We start from the raw sequence: 25290 nt of genomic DNA, 5'->3' as shown, positions 1-25290 counted from the left end.
GTGGCACAGTGGTTAAGAATCCACCTGCCAATGCAGGGGGCACGGGTTCGAGCCCTGGTCCGGGAAGATCCCACATTGCTGCGGAGCACCTAAACCCATGCGCCACAACTACTGAGCCTGCACTCTAGAGCCCACGAGCCACAACTACTGAAGCCCATGTGCCTAGAGCCCGTGCTTCACAACAAGAGAAGCCACTGCAATGAGAAGCCTGTGCACCTCAATGAAGAGTAGCCCCCGCTCGCCGCAACTAGAGAAAGCCTGCGTGCAGCAATGAAGACCCAATGCAGCCAAAATAAATAAATAAATTTATTAAAAAACAAACCAAAAAAACCCCACAGTGACCCCTTGGCAATATAGCACATCAAGGAGTAAAGCTTTATGTGTCATCTGGCTAGTTAATCCCTTTAGGCATCACATTTTATTTAACTAGTTTTTATTCACAATACAGTTTTAGAAACGTTTGGGAAGATAATGTTAGATGTAATGGCTAAGAAAATGAGCTTTGGAATTGGTACTTAAAATAATATGTTTGAGTTCTGGTGTTGCTGTTTACTAGTTGTGGCTGGGAAGTGACTTATTCTGTCTAAATCATATTTGCCACATCTGTGAAAAAGAAGGCAAAGCCTGTATTTTCATGGTTGATGTGCGTATTAGAGTGCTTGGCAAAGTTCCTCACTTTGCTGCATTATATCATTCTAATGGAGTGATTGCAATACTGGCTTTTGGCATTCCAGTAGGCTGGCACAAAAATATCATTATTTTTGGTGGTGTAATCCCTGTATTTCAGTTCATCCATCAGCAGATTTAACCACCCTGCTTGAGTCTCCAACTCCTCTTTCCTTTCCCTTTCCTCCCTCTGACTTTCATCATCAAAGCCTTCCTGGCCTTTCTTGAACACTTATCATCTGCATCTCCCCTGTCCTTGTACCCCTTCTCTCCCTTCTGTCCCGCCACCCCCAAAAAGACAAAGCGGATTGTAGGTATGGCTGGAAGAGCTCTCTGCAGTTGATGGATAGCACCGCCAGCAAAAGGCGGAGGTATATAGCTGGTAGGAAGAAATAAAACATGCTGCAGAGGGGAGCAAGTGCAGAAGTGCTGCCCCAAGCCTGTGGTCCCAAGAGGAAAGTACCGCAGTCCAGTGAACTTGAAGGACAGGCAGCGGCAAGAGTGGCCAGAAGGACTGGACACAGGATATCCCTAAAAGGCTGGGTTTTAAGTTAAAAAAAAAAAAAGTCATGTGTCTTGAGATCAAAGTTTAAAGACTCAAAAATTCTATTTAAGGTAATTTGCTGAACCAGACTCCTCTATTGGCGAATTATACATTGCATTCGGATTTTGAACTGAAAAAGTTGTGTTCGTGTAGAAAGGATTTTTGTCTATACTTCTGTAATCCTCAGAAGCAGAAAAATGGATGGTGGACCAAAAAGCAAGGCTGTTATTGTAAGAATAATTCTTACTCAAGTTGAAAGACTTTTTGAACAAGTAGAGTCTGAACATGATATTAGGGAATTTAACACAGGAAGCCAGACCAGAATCTCCATCTCTACTGACGAAACTGAAATAAAGATCAAATGGACATGCTTTCTTGGAAATAATAGCTAGAGCTCTTTTTCAGTAAAAAAAGATTGATGTTTCTGCACAAACACACAAATAAGTTTTTAAAAGATCTTCCTGGAGTTATCAAATCAGAGATGGGTTTGTATGAACATAGAGTCTGAAGAAGGTGTTAGACGTTAGTTTATAATGATCTCATCAGCATTCCCCCAACTCAGAAATGTACTTCTTCAGTAGCTGGGAAAAAAATCGCACAAAAATATAGCCAGGTGTTGAGGACGACACACACAAAAAAGTTTAAATGATCTTTAATTTTTTTTTTCATTTTTAAATCAATATTCTTCATTTTTATGTAGGATTTAGTTTCTTTTTAAAATAACACTATTATTTTATCTGCCAATTTATACTCAAATGATTGTGTTTAATATTTGTATTTTTATAAATTTACATTTTTCTGTTGTAACATTTCTAAATTTTTGTAGTTGAAATATATTAAATATTTGGTTTCCCTAATCTGTATTTTTATGAATTCTTTTTTTTATATTAATTTATTTATTTTTGGCTGCGTTGGGTCTTCATTGCTGTGTGCAGGCTTTCTCTAGTTACGGCGAGCAGGGGCTACTCTTCATTGCTGTGTGCGGGCTTCTCATTGTGGTGGCTTCTCTTGTTGTGGAGCACGGGCTGTAGGCACACCGGCTCAGTAGTTGTGGCTCGTGGGCTCTAGAGCTCAGGCTCAGTAGTTGTGGCACGCGGGCTCAGTAATTGTGGCTCACGGGATTAGTTGCTCCGCGGCATGTGGGATCTTCCCAGACCAGGGCTCGAACCCCTGTCCCCTGCATTGGCAGGTGGATTCTTAACCACTGCGCCACCAGGGAAGCCCATGAATTCTTAAAGTATTATTGTTACTATACAAAGTACACACTTTCATTTTGCTCCAGTGTTCAATCACTGTTTGAGAGGATGTCTAAATAATATTTCAGATGCGACCTGAAGGATGAGAGGACTTAGTTAAATAAAGAGGAGTTGTGGGAAGAATGTTCTAGGTAGGGTGTCTCAGGTGAGAAGGGGCACAGTGAGTTGAGAAGTTCAGTATGATTGGTTCTCAGAGTTCAGAAGGATGATGGAAATGTCCAAGTTGAAACTGGAGTGATAGGCTGATGACAGGCTGTGAGAGCCTTTGGGAAGCCACGAGAAGTATCCAAGGACAGGTGGGAAACCAGAGGAGGGTTTTAAACTTAATAGTGATGGTCAGGTTTGCATCTTAGAAGCCAATCAGGAAAAGCTAATCAATCAGAAGACTCACAAACATCCAGGCAAATGATGATGAGGGCAAATCAGTGGCAGTGAGACGGAGGAAAAGGGGGTGGATTTGAGAACTATTTAGGAACTAGAATTCACGAGGCATGACATTGGGTCTGGCATGAGCAACTAGAGGAATGTCGTAGCAGTTGCTGAAATTGGGGTTGCAGGGAGAGCTGTATAGGTTTGTATGGAAGGTGATGGGTTCACTTTTCCTGATGCCATGGGACAAACAAACAGTGAGTTCCGTTAGGTAGATGTAAAGATCCAGGGCTCACAGACATCTAGAGCGGGCAGGTGGACTCTTGAGAGTCATCAGCATTGAGATGGCAGTGGAAGTTCTGAGAGTGGATGGAAGATTCCAGATGGGAAGAGGAAGGGAAACTGAGTAAGAAGAGCCAGAGTGGTGGAAGGAAAATCAGGAGAGGGTGGTGTCTGAGAAGCCAGGATGAGTGTTTCTAGAAAACAAATGAAATGGCCAACTGTGCCATTGGCGAGTTGTTGTGGCGAATTTGAGCAGGATGAGGGCCAAAAGTTTCCATTTGTTTTAACTTTAAGGCTGACATTGGTGACTGTGCAGTGGCGTCAGATGATAGGAATCCTAAAGTGAAGAATTAGGCATCTCTTTCAAGAAGTTTCCAGTGGAAGGAAAGAAAAAGGAGGTAACCTGAAGGTGGATAAGGAATTGAGGGTAAGTGTTATGGTTAAAGATGAAGGAAACTCGAGCCAGACTGAATGATGATGGGAATGAGCAGGCAGAGAGGGGAAGTTGAAGATACAGGGCGGGTGACCAGGCATCAGTGTCCCTGGGAAGGTGGAATGAGTGGAGACCAGAATCTCGGGGGAGATTGGCTTTTAGATTGTAAAGGAAAGGAAGCAAAAGTCTGGACCCAGGTAAGTGTGTGTGATGGTGGAAAGTGAGGACAGTTGCTTCTGAAATGGCTCTTTATCTTCTCTGTGATGTAGACAGCATTATCTGCTAAGATTGAGAGAAGGTAAATGGGGGGAGTTTGAGGGAGAACAGAGAATATTTGAGACCTCTTCTCTGGAGAAGGAGAGCAAGAGCAGACCAGGGACAGCTTGAGGATGGATTGAGGTTATTGGCACTAATTGAGAGCGACCCCCGTCTTGGTGAATTTCTCCAGCAGCAGAGAATAGCAGTCTCACTTGCCCTTCCTGAGGTTTGTGGTGGGGGGTGTTTGAGGAGTTTCTGGAGAGTCAGGTTTCAGTAGAGTCCATGAAGTGCAAGGAACAGGATATAATGAATGAGACGCCCATCTTTGACACATTCACTGGTGTTCTCTGCTGCCGGGTTAAAATATGCTCTGACGTTACTGAAGTTTGTTAAGCTCTTCGCTCCTTCAGTGAATGGCCCCAGACTGCTGTCTTGTTTCTCTTTCAGTTCTTGTCCGCGTTTTTATACTATTTCTGTCTCTTCCCTTTCTGTTTTCTTCCTTGTTGTCAGTTGTTCTGTCCCATTGCTGTCTGCATGAAAGTCTCTATCAGCCCTACACCCTGGACTTTGTCAACACCTGGAATTATCACACCTCTGAAATCAAGCTGTGGGCTTGAAGATCAGACAACCACACTTACTAAAATTATGTGCAAAGTAAGAGTAAATAACCTCTGAGTGTGATTCTCACGTGCTATGCTTTGAGGGCGTACATAAGTGTTTGTACATGAATTTTGTGATGTTTATTGGGTTGTTTCTCAGCTGTCCATATATGAGATGTTTGTTGCTTGTATTCCCATTGTGTTTCCCTTATTTTGAATTTCCATGGATTATGAGAATATTCTTAGAGAGCCCGTGATATTAATGAGCATCTTTTATAATTGTTCTTTAGTACTTGCAAAGCATTTTCATACGTTATTACCTAAATTTTAAAATTACATGATTAGATATTTTATGCTGTTGTTTATTATTCTCATGGATTTTCAAATACATGTTTTGTATGAGAATAACATGTATTTTCAAATATTGATGCATTTTGTATGAGAATAACCTACCATGTCACAACTCAGTCATTTAACCATGTCACATGTAAATGAAATAGGACAATGTAAAGTAAGTGTTTCGGAGGTTCGAAAAGTAAGTTATCTGTTCTGGCTTTTCATATATTTGTTTTATTCGCTTTCTCATCTGTAAATGTATCATGTCTGTATCAATGATTTTTTTTAAGAAGTAGATATTTAGGTGTAGAGTAAATATCACTTTTTACGTTTTCTGTAAATTAATTTAATTTTGATCGTGACCCTCCTTCTTGTCAGGGGGAAGGTAAAGTCAACACCAGTCATTTGGACACTTTCCCCCAAACCCCAAGGTTGTGCCAAGGTTTGGAGTCTGGAGCAATGCCAGACATTGAGGAGAGAGGCCCCTGAGTCGTCATTAGTCACACGGCCACACTGGTTGCCTAGGAGAGACCCGTTATCCCAGCCCTCACTTCCCTCCAGGTTCAGTGGCTCTGTGGAATGCCTTTTGTGCTTACTGTGTGGGAACCATTGGTGAGGCCCAGAGCCCTGGGTCTGAGCTTCTGCCTCCCAGGAGCACTTTGAAGCTCTTACCTCTGAGCTAAGACTCCATCTTACTTGGGCAACATGGGAGGAAAGCTGCCCAGTAACTCACAGACCCCTCTCCAGTCCAGGGAATCTTTTTTAACCTGCAGGAAATCCCTCCGTATGCAAACTATGTTCTCAATAGGTTTGGGGGGAGTTTGTTGTTGTTGTTGTTGTTTATATGAAAGCTAAGAAGCCCTGACACAATATATCCTGTTTATAAGGAGAAAACACAAATTTCTTTTTAAAAAAATAGCAGAGCAGTAAGTTGCTGAGTAGTAAACACCTGAACAGGCCACCTCTGTTGTCTTACCTCCTCTGAGACTAAACCTGCATAGCTAAGTCTTTACTTTTATAACTCATTGAAGAATGCTGATTTTGTTAAATGCGTTTACATTTTGTTGGTATAATTTCTGAGTGATCTACATAGCAGGCAGCATATAACATTTTTAAGCATTCTATAAATATTCTAATTTTGTTTTGTCTCATTGTACCTAAGAACACTGGAACTATTTTGGGGCAGATGAGAATCTTGGTCCGGTGGCTGTGAGCATTCGAAGGGAGAAACCTGAAGAAACGAAAGAAAATGGATCTCCATACAACTACCGAATAATTTTTAGAACTAGTGAGGTAAGTCGCACATGAGAAAGACTTGAGGCTTAATTTAATTGAGGAAAAAATAGAGTAGTAGCAGTTGCAAAGCAATTAAATTTAATAGCTCATGGTTACAAATGTCTTTAGAATAAACAAAGACCCCTTTCATTCATTCCGATGGTGATAGGGCTGGACATAATGGTTAGATCTGGACCCTTTCTTCCCATCTAGCTCTGGATAGATGCAATAAATGAATGGGAGTTTTGATTCACAGAAAGATATGTCCATTAAGTGTGACCCAAGGAAATTGGAGTCCTCAGAATCCCAAACTGGATATTACATATCCTGCTTGGGCAGCCGGAAGGCATCGAGCCAGCTTGAGGAGGCAGAGAGGGTCAGCCAAGACTTAACTCACTTTTCCAAACTATTGCTTAGGACATTTCTTGACCCAAGAAAACTCTTTTCTTCTTGCATTTTCACTTTGCCATCTTGGACCTATTCTCGGAGGCCTAAAATGCGGGCTGTTTGAACCAGAGGCTGTCTAATTGTGGGTAAGACAGGTTCTTGGAGCTCTTTAGGGACCTAAGTACACATAATATGTGAGTTTTTATTTTCAAATGAAATTCAGGTCAAAAAAAGAAAAGGAAACATAAAATAGCCAACAAAGCATTTTAAAAAAAAAAACTCGTGAAGTTTGGGACTATGAGGTTTTTTCCTTTGTTTTCTTTCTAAACATATGTTTAGTTGTGCCAGCTATCAATTTATTGCCTCTTTGAAGCAGATCACTTTGGGATTGTTGTTTTGCATTACTGCCTAATGCTCCCTTGAGGTATCTAGAAAATAATGGTTTTGAAACTAGTTTAAATAGGGCATTTGGCTTCATTTCCCCCATTGAATACAAAGCAGGTGGCAGGGGTTGGCTTCACTTAGTAATTGTTCCTCAGCTTGAACTCTGGGGAAATTAAAAATAGGATTTTTAAAGGCACGGCTTTAATATCTAATGTGTTGTGTCGAGTGGCCCGAGAGAAACGAAGAACTCACATGCTGTAGGGTCCTTTTTCTCTGTGCCAAAGCCGATCGTTAAGCAGGGTCAGTACTTTTGTTGAACGTGAAAAGCACAGAGAACACACTGTGTTTTTCAAGTTGGGTGTCGGTAGTCGCTCCTCAGATGCCACCGGATTTCTGAGAGCCACACTTAGCTCCTCCCACCTGTTTTTGTCCTTCCTGTCCTTACCTTTCCCCCTCCCTAAGGCCACTCTGATTTAAGTCCTCATCATACTGTTCCTTTTCTATGTTTTTTATCCATTTCAATTTCTCTTCTTGCCACTATCCTATCATTCTTCATGCCGGACGTTGAAGCTTTCTAAATCGGTACTTTCGTTCTCAGATCCTGTCTCTGGTGTCCACGATTGTCCCTTCCAGCTTGCCTTGCAGGCACGCCACGGCTGGTCACCCCTTTCTCTCCAGGTCAACTCCTATCCTAGGTGAATGTGGTCCCTCTGCTTCTCCCTGCCTCAGCCTCAAATGCTCGACCTGTACCTCCCTCCTGCAGTTACAATTAAACCACACCTAAGGATTCTCTAGTCCTATAGTTCAGTCCTTTTCCTGCCAACCCATTTGACGGTCCATGGGGCCACTTCCTTACCCTTTGATTGAAACATCCAAGTCAAATGTCGTTCATGGTTCAGAAACCCATTACCACCAGTTTTCACGTTCAAATTAATGTTTAACCAGTGACAACCCCGTTGTTACAATTGCTCAAGCCAGAGACCTTGAGGCCACTTTTGACTCCTCTCTTCTCCTTCCTCCTGCTCCCCACATCGGGTGTGTCCACAAAACTGGTTGACTTTGTCTTCAGTTGTCTTCAAAATGTATCCAGAATTCTACCGCTTCTCCAATCCCACTGCCTCTGCCTGGGCCAAGCCACCATCATCTTTCTCCAAGAACCATTCTTCCTGCTTGTGCCCTTAAGCCCTGCATCCTTTCAAGCCCAGCAGGAGTCCTTTAGAAATGTAATCCACGTCTTGTCATTCCTCAATTCAAAATCCTTTCATGGTTTCCCATCTTCCAGTTAAAAGTCATTCTCCTTGCTGGCCTAGGAGTCCAGACGCATCTGCTTCCGACCTTGACCTCATCTCCGAAAACTCCCCCTCACTTAGTCTTTTCCAGCCCCACTGGCCTCCTTCCCTCTGGGCAATCTCAGGACACCTCTGTCTCAGGGCTCCGATAGTCCCTATTCCTCTGTCTTCAGTGTTCTCTCCAGGCATCCTCGTGGCCGCAGCTCTCTCTTTTCCTTCTGGCCTTATACTCTTAAGTTACAGGGGCCTTCCTTGGCCACTGGATCTAAAATTTCTACTCCCTCATATCTCATTTCATGTCCAATTCCAGGCTTTCTTTTTTACATGAACACTTAACCACTGTCTCATGCAACGTACTTACTTACTTGGTTCTTTTCTTTTATTTCTTTTTTTTTTTTTTTTTTTTTTTTTGCGGTACGCGGGCCTCTCACCGTTGTGGCATCTCCCGTTGCGGAGCACAGACTCCAGACGCGCAGGCTCAGCGGCCATGGCTCACGGGCCCAGCCGCTCCGCGGCATGTGGGATCTTCCCGGACCGGGGCACGAACCCGCGTCCCCTGCATCGGCAGGCAGACTCTCAACCACTGCGCCACCAGGGAAGCCCACTAGGTTCATTTTGTGACTCTCCCACTCAGATATAAGCTCAGGGAACATGAGGATTCTGAGTTATTCGTGACTACATTCCTAATGCCTAAAACAGCCCTACCCCTTCATTCCTTCCTTCCTCTCTAATGTTTATTTAATGAATCGCCACTAGCCTTTGTGTAAGTTTTTTCATTCCGATAGAAATAATCCTTAAGTGTGGTTTAATTGTAATATTGTTAACACAAATTCGTGTGCCCAACTCACAGTGAGGACAAACAAACTGAAACGTCAGAGTTTGGAGCAGAGAGAGGTTTACCGCAAGCCCATGCAAGGAGACAAAGCCTCGAGCTCCTTGAATGGTTTCGGCAAAGCATTTTTAAAGGCCAGGAGTGGAGGTGGGTCGCAGGGTAGGTGATCAGCTTGTGCACAGTTCTCTGATTGGCTGATGGTGAGGCAGCAAGGTGGTGTCACAGGGGTTAACATTATGAGTCCTTAGGCTCCAGGATGCCTGAGAAAACTACTTAGGGTAGTCAAGTTGTTGACTACTACTTAGGGTAGTCAAGTTGTTCTTCCATTTGGTGGGAGGTTTTCACATCTGCAAAACAACTCGGGAAATTTGCATCAAATCTAGGTGCTTCAGAGAGGAGCTAAAGCAGAGGATATGGGGGAAGGCCTGTCCCGGGAAGGCCCCCATAGGGTCCTGCTCGGTTACAGTATCTTTATGAGAGTTTTCATAGAAATAAACTAATGAAAGTCCTTTGATAGAAATATCTCTAGATGTTGGTTCTGCTCCAGAGCTGCACATTGTAGGATGGGCAGTTCACTCTTTCCCGTTGAAGGCAGTTCACTGAGTATATAATAAAGTAAGAGTTAATTCTTATGCCTTTGTAGGGGCTTCTCATGCTATTGATTTCTCCTGTTAATAAATCCATTGAGAAAAAAGAAAACATAGTCACCACAGTGACACTGCTGTTGCTTCAGTAAATGGCATCAAGATAACAGAAATACAAGCAAATCTCTTTCAGTAGAAATAGGCTTTGCACAACAAAGAAACAAAAAAGGAATTTACATGTATTTGGAAGCATGACGTTTGTTTATGAACAAAATCTGCGGTGTGAGTGCTTTTAAGCATGGGTGCACAGGGATTTAGGAGGATTCTCTTCCTGTTTCTGGAAGTCATTAACAAAAATATCAGTAACACTAGTGATTCAGGTATAAAAAGGAATCATTCCTTTTTGGTTTTCTGCTTTGGCTTTCTTTTTTTTTTGTGGTACACGGGCCTCTCACTTTTGTGGCCTCTCCCGTTGCGGAGCACAGGCTCCGGACACACAGGCTCAGCGGCCATGGCTCACGGGCCCAGCCGCTCCGCGGCATGTGGGATCTTCCCGGACTGGGGCACGAACCCCTGTCCCCTGCATCGGCAGGCGGACTCCCAACCACTGTGCCACCAGGGTGGCCCTACTCTGGCTTTCTTGAGGTGGGTTGCTGTCTTCCTGTGGTGCAGGATTAGCAATGATTAGCATTCCTCGTCTGGGGTTCTCAGTTGGAAATACGTCCAGCCTTTGCAGCCTCCTGTCGCCAGGAGCACGCGAGTTGCTCAGCCGTTTCCGTGATTTAAAAAACGAAACAAAAATTATTTCTGTCAAATTAGATATTAAGTCACAGGAAAAAGATATTTTTTACACAGCTGTCATTTGAAAGCAAACTATTTATAAATGAAAGAAAAGATACTAATCAAATGAACAGACTGCAGATACCCCAAGCACCTTTTTCTTGTCTTGAGAGTCAGAGGTTGGTAACCTTGGCTTTTCCTACCCCCATCTCTCTTCTCCATCAGTTGGCACAGTTATAGATTTTACTTCCCTGGTGATTCTTCCTTTGGTTTCCATTTTCCCTGCTAATCTTCTGTCACACTCTCTGCCTGTTACTTGAAGACTGTTTACAGTTTGTTTCTGTTTTCTCTACCTGTAGTTGCTTCCTCGGGCAGTTCATCTTATTTGCCACCTGAATTTTCTTACATCATCATCCCTATGCAAACAAGTTCTGATATGGCCGGTTGGAGCCGGGTGAGGTGCACGCCCATCAGGGTACATTCGGGCCCGTCAGGGTACATTCGGCTCGGGCTCCGGCCTGCCTGTAGCTTCACCACCCACTGCCCCTTTGGGCTCGCTTAGATCCAGCTAAGCTACAGCAGTCGCTCTTTCCCGCTCACACCCCGATCTTTCTCATCTCCACACCTTTGCTCTCTGACATTGTCTTTTTGTATAATTTTTCCTAGATTTCAAGGCCCCTTTTCAGTGCCACCCGTTTCCATGAGGGCCTTTCCTTATGTCCTGAGCCACGGTGATCCCTTTGCTGCCTTTGGACTCTTGTAGAACCTGACCTTGTTAAACTTTTCTTAGTAGATATGTCCTCCTGAATGGGTATTTCTTACCTCTCACCCTCTTGCATGCCACACCCAGCCCTCAACGTTTGCTCCTGTTGCAGTACAGTGCCTTGTAACCTACACACTTAACAGAAATTCGTTCAACTTAATGGGTTTTTTCTTTAGGTCACCGTACAGTGTTTAAATTATACTGACAACTTTGCCACGTGGAAGTGTCTGAAAATTAAGACTAGTTTACTTCGACAGATCATCATTACTTAAGGGAAATTCTTTGCTCATGTTTTTATTTCATAATAATGGAAGGGATCTCAAGACATAAGCGTAAAGCAAAAGTCATTTTAAATGCTGTTGATGGTGCCGCTCTACTACCTATAATCACTGTCCTGTTGTAGCAGCATTTGGGGATGGGAATAGGTTAAGCTAGTCAACAGTACGTTATGAAATTTAAAACTTCCTCTCCCCCCACCCTTACCTTTTATAATTCAAAAAGGTGTAACATCTAAATTCTCAGCATTTAGTCTTCAGATATTCTCAGGGATAGCTCCTTCTTAATTTCCTGGTGAGTGTGTGAGTGGCATTGTATAGCTATGTGGAGACCTTGATCTTTCTGAGCTCTCTAGGGAAATATGCACTCTATTTGGTATTTAAGGAAATGTCCTCGGAAGGCTTGATGATGAGTTCCGTTGGACTTACCTGGGTCTCCTTGAAAGTGTTGGTCTCATTTTTCATATATAAAGTATCTTACATCACTTCCCTCATTCTTTCTCCCTCACTGGCTCAACCAATCAAATGTCATTTCCAGCTCCCTAAGGGGGACCTCAGACTGGGCTTTCAGTGCATGTGATGTATTTGCTCATCTCACCGGAGCACATGTCTCTCTTTCAGCTCATGACACTGAGAGGGTCAGTGCTGGAGGATGCCATACCCTCAACGGCAAAGCACTCGACGGCCCGGGGACTGCCCCTGAAGGAAGTGCTGGAGCACGTGATTCCCGAGCTCAACGTCCAGTGCCTGCGGTTGGCCTTCAACACCCCCAAAGTCACAGAGCAACTCATGAAACTGGATGAACAGGGGGTAAGTGGGGCTTCCAGGGGAGAACATTCTTGCTGCTCAGGTTTCCACTAGGCATCCAGAATACAGACCTGAATAGTTCTTTTTTTTTCTTTTGCGGTACGCGGGCCTCTCACTGCTGTGGCTTCTCCCGTTGCGGAGCACAGGCTCCGGACGCGCAGACTCAGCGGCCATGGCTCACGGGCCCAGCCGCTCCGCGGCATGTGGGATCTTCCAGGACCGGGGCAGGAACCCGCGTCCCCTGCATCAGCAGGCGGACTCCCAACCACTGCGCCACCAGGGAAGCCCTGAATAATTCTTTTTTGTTGGGGAAAACTGATACTATTTTTTGTGAAGGATCTTCTCTTTGCAATTATTCACTTTCTTTTTTCTTAACTCTGAACTCTGAACATTTCTCATGTGTTGAAATTCTCTTTGTCAGGACTGACTGATACAGTACTTAAACAATGTTCAACTCTTTTGGTAATCTTCCATAAATGCAATGAATTTTTCAAATACTCCAGGAATAAGTAGTAGCAATAACAGTAATAACAGTAGCTAACACTAATGAACATATTCACCTTAAAACAGGCTCTGTTTTAAGTACCTTAATATGTTATCCCAACTATTGTCCCAGCCCCAAGAGAATGATACCATTTTTATCCCCATTTTAGAGATGAGGAGTCTGAGACAGAGAGAGGTTCAGTAGTAAGTCCAAGTTCACACAGTTAATAAGTTCAAAGCCTGTACTGGGAGCCACTGCTCCACACCATTCTTAAAAGCTTTAATTTTTAGTCTATTAATACCACCAAAAATGTATTTTAGCTGAGGTGTTTAAATAAAAAATTCAAAATTTAAAAAATCTGGGTCCTAATTTGTAACAAAATGAAAGTGCTCAAGATTTTCTCTCTTCCATGTTTCCTATACCTTAATGTGGAGCCATTGATCCAGATACAAATGAGTGATAGGATAATCCATGTAGAGGAGGCAGAAGAGTAGAGAATGCAGAACTATAATCTGGAAAATCCACTAACCAGAGAGTGTATACACATTCTACTTGGAATCATTTGAGCATATGGGCTAGTTTTATTAGATGTTGTATCTATATACTCTTATTTTAATTCTTTCTTTGAATATTTTAGCCATATTGCGTCCTGGCAGTGAGTGGTAGTAGCTTTCCCATTGCACTTTTTAAAAATTCTTCCAAAAGTAAAATTGGTCCAGTTGTTGAATTCCATTTTATAAACAGATTTTGATGGTATTTTTTTAATTAGGAAAAAAGTTTGAATTTTATTAAAATGAATGGTTGTTCAAAAAAATCAGTTTCAAGGAATATTCACTCTTTTAAATCAGTTGATAGGAATATATTATTAGGAACCAATATTTGGATGTAACTTTTCTAATCACTGCTCCTTTTGTCCATTCATCTCACTTATTGTAAAGCATAGCTAATGTCTATTTCATATGTATATTTCAAATAGGCTGTGAGTATCCATGTATATAACATGTAAATTTGAGCACTTTGAATGCTTCAGAAGACTACTGATACATAAACTTAACTATTTTGGGTGCTGTTCTTCCAATAAATATTTTGAGCATTTATTCTAACAAAGGAAGAGTAGAAAAATAATGGTTAGGTTCAACTTTACTGATTCAGTCTTTTCAGTTACTACACTTTTCAAGGAAAAGAACAACATTTAGACATTGAAAATATAATCATATACTGCACATTCTAAATTCAACAGATTATTTTGTGTAAAGGAGATATTTTCTTCCTTTTTCCCTTTGTTTTACTTACATTAAATTTAAAAATGGGTGCCCCAATTGTAGATATTGTATGGGCTCTCTGTCACATTTTGTGCCCTCTCTTAGTGTTTACAAAATGTTAGAGATGGGGCTGCTCTGTGATAAACACTGTATGGTCCCATCCACACAGGAAAGATGAGAGCAGTAGAATGAGGTTAACTTAAAGGTACATTTGTTTAATTCACAAAACTGCCCATTATTCTGAAATGATGGGTTTCTTATTCTTGGGGATATTAAACTATCCTTTCCTTCATAAATTATTGATGATAATATGTGTTAGTCATCTTCTTTAATGCCTTCCGGCAAAATTAAAATTTGGCAGTCTAGGTGAGTCTCCCCAATTTTATTTTGGAAATTTTACTAAATTCTAGGCAGTAGAATCTAGACGTTTAAAACCTGCTATTCTGTATGAGCAGCTCTTTATCTGAACTAAGGGACACCACCACTTGGCCTCTCTTTCCGTTTATATATTCATAGCGTTTAAAGCCCAGAATTATACTGATAAAAAACAGAGGACACATGTACTTAGGTGTTTAGTCTGGGGAGTCATATTTTTGGTAGGAAATTTTATTAATGCCTTGAAATCCTTGTGAGAAACTAATTATTTCAGTGCCTTTACAAATACAGATTTTGAAAAAGAAATGCTTGTAAGTGCAGTACATTATGCACTTGAATCTTTGCAAAGCATTTTTAGTTTCCATCTATGTCATCATTTTTTTGAAATTTCATGCTTTGTACATCCTTATATTTAAAGAGATTGATAGTATGAATACCAAAAAACTGGACTCACTAAAAGGACCTTCTACATCTCCCTTTAAGTTTTATTTAAATAAAGAAAACACTATTTGCTTGCTATATTGTGGCATTTTGCCTTTCAGATCTTTGGTGCTTTTTTCTTTCTTTCTTTCTTTTTTTTTTTTTTCATCTTACCATTTAAAAATGAAATGAACAGATGTAAGTTATATCTATATACTATAAAAGATAGTATTTCACAAAAATATAAAAATTTGTTTTTCATTTGACTAGACTGATATTTATGTGGGAACTGAAGTAGGTATTTTAATTCCCAAAGTTTTAAGAAATGATTATATGCTTTGTGGCTTACCCATGCTTTCACATTCACCTTCCTGATACCTTCCTGGGTTTTTCACTATTGATTGATGTCCATTTCCATTATCATCTAAAGGTCAATAAGAAGATGAAATAACCTGCCAATGATTTCACTTTGTCAAGAATTTAGAGCAGTTTGTGACCCAGCAAATTTAGATCAACTCTGGATTTAGTTTTTCCATCATGGTCCTACATCTTCACGTATTAGATAATTGAGAGCATCTCTTATGATGAAAACACATTAGATAAATATATATGTTTACTTATCACACTGTGCTAAGCTCTTTACCAGCATCATCTGATTTAATCCTCACGGCACCCGTGGGCAGTAGGTTCCAGTTATTGGCCTGTTTTATGATTGAGAGGATCGAGGCTTTCAGAAGCAGTGCCACTTTCCCTTAGGAGTCCTGAACACTGGATACGCGTTTGCACGATACTACCTTTTGTTTTTAAGATTTGCAAGTTTTCATCTCTTTTTGCACATCTCAAATTATTTTGGTCCTCTACACTACACTGTGAAATATCAGGAATTTCATTATCTATTCAGGCCAACTTTTAAATAATATGGCTAGTTCAGTTACTTTTAAATTTGCCATATTAATGCCGTTTTTCTTCATCAGTCATTAAAAAACACCTTTATCTCATCTACCCAGTGCAAGAGAAATGAAAGGTCATTATACCAGGCTCTGTTTCAAGGAGTTCACACGTGTAAAGCACTTACTGCGCATGAATAATGATAAAATAATAACTCATTAGTCCTTTATATGTATCATTTCATCTTTATCAGCATCCTGTGAGAAAGCTGCTGTTATAGATAGTATAATATACTGTGCTTAACTTTCAGAAGTAAGCGTAACTTTTCAAATTCAATAAATGCTAATTGAGTAACCACTCTTTGCAGATTGTTAAATACTGTAGAAAATAAGTAGGCTAGTAAGACACAGTTCTTACCTTTGAAGGAGACAAAGTCATAAATTACTGTAATGAAAGGTAGGGTTAATATAACAAGTATAGTAAGAGAACTGCAAACAGACAAGCCAGTGGGGCCAAGTCATGATTGGTTAGATGGGTCAGGATGTAACGGATCGGGATGAAACAGACCTTTCATCAGACTAGAGAATAAGCCGTACGGTGGTCTAGACTCAGAACAATGAGAACAAAGCGCAGCAGGACAGAAGCACAGAATGTGGTTATGGGACAGCAAGCAGTCCTGCTGAGCAGGAGTGTAAGGCAGTAATAAAAACAGATTACTAAGCCAGGAACTGAGCAGTGACTAAGCCAGGAACTGTGTGAAGCAATTTACATGAATTATTTTAATTAACCCTTAGAATCCTTTGATATAGGTGCTATTATTGTTCTTGCTTTGCCGACAGGAGCACCGAGGCACAAAGAGGCGGAAGGACCCCCCCCCCCCAGGTCACAATTAGGATCTGGGGGAGGCAAGTCTTGCATCCAGGCATTCGGGCTCCAGAGTCCACTTTCTTACCCAATACACTGTACACCCCATCCTCCCCTCCCCTCCCCTCCCCTTGAGTGGGAGAAGGAACTGGAAATATGGATCCAAGTTTTATTGCTACAGGCTACAGTGCCCAGTATTAAGTATAACATGTAAAACCCAAATAGGATCAGAATAGAGCCTAAAAATAAAGTGCAGTTGCCAGTTTGCAGAAGAGAAAATTGGAAGACCTGTTTTCATTAGGAAATGTCAAGGTTCCTGTACACAGTAGTGATTTTACCTAAATGAGTATCTCCACTGTTTTTCTAGATACTTATTAAAAATACAAAGAAATGAAAATATTTGTTGGATTCTCTATTTAAAATGTTGCCCTTCAAGTTATTGAAGTTAAAGGGGAAAAGTAATCATATCTAATTAGGTCTGTAATATATATCTCAAGAATAGATGTAAGGAAAGAAGCAGTGTTTATTTGATAATGAATAGCACTGTTCCTTTGATTAAGGGCATGTGTGAAATTCTCTGCTGACTTAGCCTGTTCATTGCCCTGGTGCATTATTCTATTGAAGATAAATGAGTTTGACTAGCCACTTTCCTCTTTGATTCAGGCAGCTGGATTTAAAGAATGAACCATAGGGAAAACAATTTTTCCAAAACCTGTTTTCTATGAATGAAGCTTTGGCAGAACAATGACCATTTCTGAAATTTCAATCTTCTTCTAGATTATGGTATCAGCTAATGAATGTTGAAAGTTCAGATGGCCACCAGATGGGTTCCATATGTACATTATCAGGAAGACATATACACGCCTGTCCTCAGGTCAGAGAAAGGAGACAGTGGCATTGGTTGCTTTGTCTCGTCTGTTCACAAGTAATGATTACACGGGCTCATCCATGCTCTTTTGCCTGGCTGAGGCTGGGGTGGGTGACTGGATGGGGTCCTTTCCAGTAGTAAGATTTATGATTAACATGACTGATAGCAGTAGCATTTGGAAGACGTTTGGCTGGGTAGGACTGCAGTTTGCAGTTGAAGGAGCTCAGCATGTCTAAGACTTGCAGTGCGGATTCTTTGGTTCACAATCCAAAAAGACAGAGGAACTGTTTGCAGATACTTCAGTCTTCTGGATTTTAAACTGTGAATTGTGCTTTAAATTCAGGACTTTAATTAGCTAATATCTTCAAATGATCCAAAAATCAAAGTATTTACATTGAGGGATCCCATTTCCACCCTGTTCCTGTCCCTCACCTCTCTTCTCCCCTATATTACCACCTTTATTAGTTTCTTACGTAGTCCTATGTTTCTTTATACAGATATACCAGATATGCATATGTAGTCTTAGTTCCCTTTTTCTTATACAAAATATAGCATGCTGTAAACGTTTGTTTTTTCACTTAGTAATATATTTTGGAGACCTTTCTATGTCAGCACACAGAAAGTTTTCCCATTGTTTTTATGGCTGCATAATATTCTGTTTTGTTGCTGTACCATAGTTTACTTCATTAGTTCCTCTATTAATGGACGTTTAGATGGATAACAGTGTTCCTATTACAGACAATGCTGCAATGAAGGGCCTTTTCCTGTGTAACTGAAATTCATCTTAATGTCAAATCAATACAAGTACATAAATCATCATTTTAATACCCAATATGAAGCTTTCTATTTTTGCACAGCATGTTATTAGATAAGATTATTGTGTGTGTGTGTATAGAATATTTCCTTTACATTATGCCAAAGATAAAAATAGATTAGAACCTGTCTGTGCACATGTATATAAATAATTTTGACAGCATCTCTGTCAGATTTTTTTAAAATGATCTTTCTACCCAGTATCCATGTCTTTTTTTTTTTTTTTTTTTTTGTGGTACGTGGGCCTCTCACTGTTGTGGCCTCTCCCGTTGCGGAGCACAGGCTCCGGACACTCAGGCTCGGCGGCCATGGCTCACGGGCCCAGCCGCCCCGCAGCATATGGGATCTTCCCGCACCGGGGCACAAACCCATGTCCCCTGCATCGGCAGGTGGACGCTCAACCACTGCGCCACCAGGGAAGACCCCATATGTCATTTTTTTTTAAAGCAATTTAATTTTTGTTAGTAAATTTCAGTGAAGATAAATTTTCTACCTACCATTTTTTGTCCCCAACACTGAATTTTTCCAGTCTCTTTGTCATTCTTTTTGGAGGACAATACAGTGGTAAATCTTTAGGAAGTAGTTAAGACAGTTATCATGTTTATGAAGAACAAGCCAAAGTAAATGCTATCAATGTGAATCACGAGGATTTGAAAAAATGACCAAGGTCTTCATGTCCAGTAATGGCAGAGTAGCTTGTCTCAGACCAGCCCACCCACTGAGAATAACCAGAAACACTGGACAAAGTGTTTTTTTAAAAATAAATTTGGACTTCTGCTTTTGGAAGTACGGGGTAGATGTAATTTTCCCCTATTCTTCCTGCTAAGTACAGCTTGTACACTGTATATAAAGCAAACATGAATCTGAAAGGTGGAACGAAGGAAGCAGATTGGCTGGGGAACTTGGGATAAGGAACGACATAGTGGTCACTCACGATAAGAACGGAAATAGAGAGGAACTTCCTCAGCTTGATTAAAAACAGCTACAAAAACCCTACAGCTTACATCATAGTTGGTGAAAGACTTAATGGGAACAAGTCAAGGATGTCCACAGTCTCTATTGCTATTCAACACAGTACTAGAAGTTCTAGTCAGTACAATAAGGCAAGAAAAGGAAATAAAAGTCAGGTGGATAAAGGAAAGGAAAATATAAAATTGTCCCTATGTCAAATGACATGATAGTCTATGTACAAAACCCCAAGGAATCTACAAAAACTTTCTAGAATTGCAAGGTGTGTCCAGCAAGGTTGTATGATTCAACATCAACTCACAAAAATCAGTTGGATCTGTTTTAATGAACATGTGGAAACTGAAAATAAAATACAATACCGTTTACAATCCTTCAATAAAAAATGAAATAGCTGGGTATATACCTAACAAAACATGTTTAGGACTCGTATGCTGAAAACTACAAAACACTGATGAAAGAACTCACAGAAGACTTAAATAAAATAAAGAAACATACCATGTACTTGGATTGAAAGACTCAACCTATTAATGATGTCAATTCTCCCCTAATTGATATCAGTTTAACACGATCGATATCAAAATTCCAGCAAGATTTTTGAAATTATAGACAAAATTATTCGGAAGTTTATATTGAAAGGCAAAGGAACTAGGATAGCCAAAACAATTTTGAAAAAGAATAAAGTGGGAGTAATCATTCTACGTGATTTCAAGACATTATATTATATTGGTATAACTACAGTAATCAAGACTGTGTCTTATTGGAAGGATAGATGCATGGATCAATGGAACAGAATAGAGAAACCAGAAATAGCTCCACACAAATATATCCAACTGATTTTTTTGACAAAGGTGGAAGAAGGATAGGCTTTTCAAACAAGGGCGCCAGAACAATTACATAGACAAAATAATGAACTTGACCGAAATCTCACACATTATACAGAAATTTATTCAAATGGATCATAGTTTGAAATGTAAAACTATAAAAATTTTTCACAAAGACATAGGAGAAAATTGGGGGACCTGAAGATTGGTGAAGAGTTCTTAGATATAACACCAAAAATTATTTCTTTTCTAGAAAAGAGATAATTGAGAAACTTGGGTTCATCAAAATTAAATCATCCTGCAGCACTTTTTTCCTTGGACATTTGCTGATTTGTAAGAGGCTTGGGGCTTAAGTATAGCATAAAGCTGCAGATAAGAAGTTAGGTGACAGTTCAGAGTTTTCATTAATTTCATGGGGGCTGCAAAAATAAAAAATAGAGATCAAGGGTCACTGGAGAACTTGGGATTTGTTTTTAAAAAATCAAATTGAAATTCTAGAACTGAAAAAACAAAAAGTTAAAATCTCAGCAGATGGGTTAAAGCACTTTAGACACAGCAGAAAATTGATGAATTGAAGTTACCAGCAAATTTTTAACTGAAGAATGTATACAAGAAAACATGAGAAATACAGAAAAGTGCCTAAAAGACATGTGGGCCATAGTGAAATACATATATGTAATGGAATTCCCAGGAGGAGAAGCGAAATTAAAGCAATATTTGGGGACAGAATTGATGTCTGAAGAAATACCAGTAAAGAAGTTTCCAAAACTGATGAAACACACGAATTGAGACAGAATCAAGGAGCTCTGCCTACTGTAAGCAGGATAAATACAAAGAAAATCAGATGTAGGCCCATCATAGGAAAAAATGCTGAAATTAAAAGAAAAAATCTTAAAAATAGCCAGAGGAAAAAATACTTTCAAAGAGGAACAGTAAGACAGACCATTGGATTAAAATTAACCATTTCCTGAGCTATAAAGCATAATGAAAAGGTGGAAGCCACATTTCTAGAATGCTGAAAGGGAAGAGCTCTCACTAGGAATTTTACCCAGCAAAGATATTCTTTTAAAATGTAGGCAAACCTATTTACAGTGGAAAAAAAAAGAACAGTGATTATCTGAGGCTGTTAGTTGATGCAGGGATGGACAGCAAATGGGAACCAGGAAACTTGGCGTGATAGAAATGTTCTGTGTTTTGATTGGGTTGGAGGTTTATTAGAAATCATTAAACTGTGTATGCCTCAAATGGATACAGTGTTTACTGTTCGGAAATTATATACCAGTAGTTGACTTTAAAATGGATTTCTGTTTCCAGCCAAGATTAAAAGAGAGGGACTAGTTTACTTTCCCATGTGAAACAACTTTTAAAAGCTAGGCAAAACAACAAAACATTGGTTTTTATGACGTTGGAAGTCAGGCAACAAAGGACAGTGGTCTCTGGGAGGTGGGAACCAAATGAACAGTAGTAACATTGCACCAGATTTCTGCCTGAAGAGAGTTTCCAGGCTGCGGAGCTGGGAGGGGCACCTACTTGAAGCCCAGGGGTCTTCCTGAGTAGAGATTGAGATGTGAGTCCAGAGAGAGAAAAGATTTGCAGAGCTGGGTACTGGTAAGTGCATGTATTTGAGGAAACTCTTTGCGGCCAGGGTAAGAACCACTCTCAGATTGAAGGGGGCAAATCCTCAGACCTCTGGCTGGCTGAGAATCGTTCCTGCTCCCACCAGGCAATCTGGAAAACCTCATACACAGTTCACATAGCATTGGGTAAAGTCTCAAAATGACTTTGCCTCAATAATGGGGCAAAATTAACCTCAAATTAAATGCTGCTCTATTAAGACCTGTCAGAGTTTGAAAGGAAGAACTGAAAGGATCAAACTATTTCCAGTTAACTGTGTCCCAGAACAAAGCTCAGGCATCTCTCAAGGGTTCATGACCCACATTTTGAGAACTGCTGGACAATGAAATACCTCATAGTGACTGTTTTAAATCTCTGGATTAAATCAGACAATTTAAAAGATTTTGTAAGAAGGGAAGAACTGGGTTGTTCTCATGGTCTGTGCTGCCCCCAGTGCTGCCTGTGCTGCCTTCCTCTGGCTGTGACATCAGGAAAGAAGAGGTGAAAATACGGAACTTAAGAGGTCTCTGAGAACTTGGTTATTCAAACCTGTTTCTACTGGTAGACAGCTCTGACTTTATCATCCATCTTTCCAGGAACTCAGGGCTGCGTAAGTCAGATTTTGCAGTACCTGTTTCTTTGATTCTTTGTTCAAGTGCCTATTTTATGAGATGAAGAGCAATTTTTGTACTGTTGGTTCCCAGCTGTGGGAGCCCAACATCACTTTTGGTGGATGTTGAAAGACACTTTCTTTATTGAGATTCAAGGCTTTTATCTCAAACAGAACCTTGGTCCTGTTGGATTGACCATCATCACTTTTTACAGTGCAAACATTTGTTGAGTGTCCAAACACTTCCATCAGTGCTCCATATGAACAATAGATATGCAAGGATGGAACTGTACAGCATGACTTCACAGTCATCCAAAAGCAAAATCCTAAACTGTGGATAAACCGAACCTGTTTCCAAGATGGCTTCTGGCGTCATCATAACTCTATTTTGAGCATTACAGGAAGGTATTACATATTCATATACATAAACCCATACAGATGTGTTTGTCTCAAAAAATATATAGTGTTTTATATAACCTCAGAGCAATTCAAAATCCCCAAACCGTATCTCTAAACTCCATTTCCATTTGCTCTTTCTCTTGAAATATTCCTCATTATTACTTACGTAACTCCTCCTTAACAACTTCTCATATTCTGGGCAGGGAACAAGGTTGCTAACTGAAGATTCTAGGAGCCTGAGTTCACAGAATACCCACCTACCTCGACTTTACTGCAGCAGAAACAAGGATACAGTCATAGTGTCACCTCCGAGGACAGAGCGCTGACATTTGGCACTGTTCAGAGGAAATTTGACATTCCAACAAATTTCCTCATCCTCTTAAAGGATCCTTCCTTTCACAACCAGCAAATACCAGTCTGTTCTCCTGTCTGCAGGTGGAGCTCACTAGAGTGTGAGAAACCCGTCAGAAGAAGGCAGTACTCTGTCTCATTGTCCTTGCATTCTGCTTCCACAGTGGTTTGGGGGAAGTTCCGTTACTTATCTTCTCTCCGAACTCTTTTCTCATATATGTAAATGAATCCTCTTGAATATTGCCCAGTGAAATCTTAGGCCTTTATCTAAGAAGTTTAAAAAGCCACCCACAAATCCAATATCACTGCGATGCTTTCCACTGAACAGGGTGACTTTTGTTTTGCATTGTTGCATGAGAAGGCTGATCTGGGAGGCACAGAGCCAAAGAGCAAATAACTCCCAGCTCCAGATTGCTCCTTTTCTTTGACAGTTCTCCCTGCAGGGGGAGAGTAAGAATCTGGCTTCATTAAGGACTTCTTTTGTAACAGACATAGAGCCTACCACTACTTTTTTATTTGTTGAGACCTAATAGGATACTCAGCTGAATTCTAAAGCCAAGATGAAATCGCTACCTGTGGGAGTTCCCCTCTAAGTATTAGTAACATTCAGACCTTTGAAGGAGGCCAGCTGCCAGTGGTATGTGGTAGGTTTTACTTTCTTTTTCTTTACTGCATGTGGCATTCAAAAAAAAGTGAACTAAATCCTAAATGTGTTTCTGTTAATAATTAAAATGAAGCAGCGATAATGCAAGGTTGGATGCTATTTTAAAAAGAGTCCGACATTGGTATATCCAGTCATTTGCAAGTTTCACATTTGGAACTTTGCCTCCACTTGTGGAAGTAGGCCGAGTAAAATCAGTTCTGCACAATTCTAGAAGTCCTAAGGAGCTCTCATGCCTATGGGTCATGTAAAAGCTACCGAACCTTCCTTGTCAACTAGTTAGCGTGCAGTGGAGAGGGGGGAAAGCAAGCAGGAGTTCCGTCATGACATTTTCTAGTTATCACCATTCTGAACCATTGGGTTTAGAAAGTTGAAAAAGAGTTGCTTAGGTTCACGGTCTTGTGTAAAACAACAGGAGCTGGATATGTTTCAGAATTAAGAAAGGTCCATGGACTTCCCTGGTGGCGCAGTGGTTGACAGTCCGCCTGCCGAGGCAGGGGACGCAGGTTCGTGCCCCAGTCCGGGAAGATCCCACATGCCGCGGAGCGACTGGGCCTGTGAGCCATGGCCGCTGAGCCTGCGCGTCCAGAGCCTCTGCTCCGCAACGGGAGAGGCCGCAACAGTGAGAGGCCCGCGTACCGCAAAAAAAAAAAAAAAAAAAGAAAGGTCCAGCTTTAGAAGGATCATAAAATGCACGCGGCATGGAGTAATAGTCCCCAGGATCTGGAGCGGCACCCCACAATCGAACACGTTAATATTTCCAAAACATATGAATATTCACAGAAAGAGGAATAAATTGAAAAGTATTACTGTCGGCTCATATCAAGTTTTACTGCCAAATGTATTTGCTTAAATTTGGTTTTCAACTGTGGAATTGCTAATAAGGGGCTATGGACATACGTTGCAGTGACAGAAATAGAGCACGACAAGCCTGGTTGAGTCCTGGTAATATTTAATAGAACCGAATCACACGGCTGATAATTTATGATCTCCTCCTACTGGACCAGTTACTTGCTTTTCCCTTTTCTGACCTTCTCTTTGCATATCTGTCAAACAGGGGTAATATTTGCTTTGTAGGCTTTTATGAGGATAAGATAATGTAAGTTAAACACTAAACAGTGATTGGCAGACAGTGGCTGTTCAATAAATGTTAGCTATTAAAATTTTGCCTCTTCTCTTCCCCCTTCCCTTTATGAGATAAAAATTTACTGATACAGTGGTTGCAGTGCCACTCTGGAAACAGGCTTAAGTGATATGGACTGCCCTGATTTTACTGGAGAATTAAAAGTCTAAATTTTAAGATTGAAAACTCATTTAGTGTTAAATGACTAATACAACTTTAAAATTTGTTTATAGAATGACTAAACTTTTCAGTGATGAATGAGTGTTTCTATTAATGTTATATCATATTTAAATTTCTTGAATGCTCTGTTTTAGCTGTATTTGAGGAAAGAATATTTACCACTAGCTGATTTGCCATTATGAGGCCCATTTTAAAGTTTCTATCCAGGCACTCGTCTTCTAGAAAAATATTTGAAAAGCATAGTGTCTGATGCTAGTGCCGTCACAAAGATATAACCAAGGTTTATAATTTAATAGATTGGAAAAGTGGCATTAGGAGATAAGTCTCTTCCAATTTTACCCCCCCCAAATTTTATAAGAACTTTAATGGGCTTTTAGTGCAATACAGGTTAAAGTAACTTTTGTAAACACAAATAGACCCACAGACATAGAAAATAAACTTATGGTTACCAAAGGGAGAAGCAAGGGAG

General features: G+C 40.5%; 1 protein-coding gene across 8 annotated transcripts in view; it reads left to right on the top strand.

The window, feature by feature from the left end:
* The window catches only part of SIPA1L1 (signal induced proliferation associated 1 like 1), a 198321-nt gene that overhangs the window by 68858 nt on the left and 104173 nt on the right, over positions 1 to 25290 (top strand). For all 8 annotated transcript variants that reach the window (XM_060140055.1, XM_060140048.1, XM_060140026.1 and 5 more), the window contains exons 3-4: positions 5906 to 6036; positions 11934 to 12122. In XM_060140055.1, the coding sequence (XP_059996038.1) occupies positions 5906 to 6036; positions 11934 to 12122 (320 nt within the window). The remainder of the gene's footprint in view (positions 1 to 5905; positions 6037 to 11933; positions 12123 to 25290) is intronic.

Source organism: Lagenorhynchus albirostris, chromosome 1, assembly GCF_949774975.1.
Source record: "Lagenorhynchus albirostris chromosome 1, mLagAlb1.1, whole genome shotgun sequence".
Lineage (NCBI taxonomy): Eukaryota > Metazoa > Chordata > Mammalia > Artiodactyla > Delphinidae > Lagenorhynchus > Lagenorhynchus albirostris.
The sequence above is the reverse complement of the archived record's forward strand: the minus strand, read 5'-3'. Positions and strand labels throughout refer to the sequence as shown.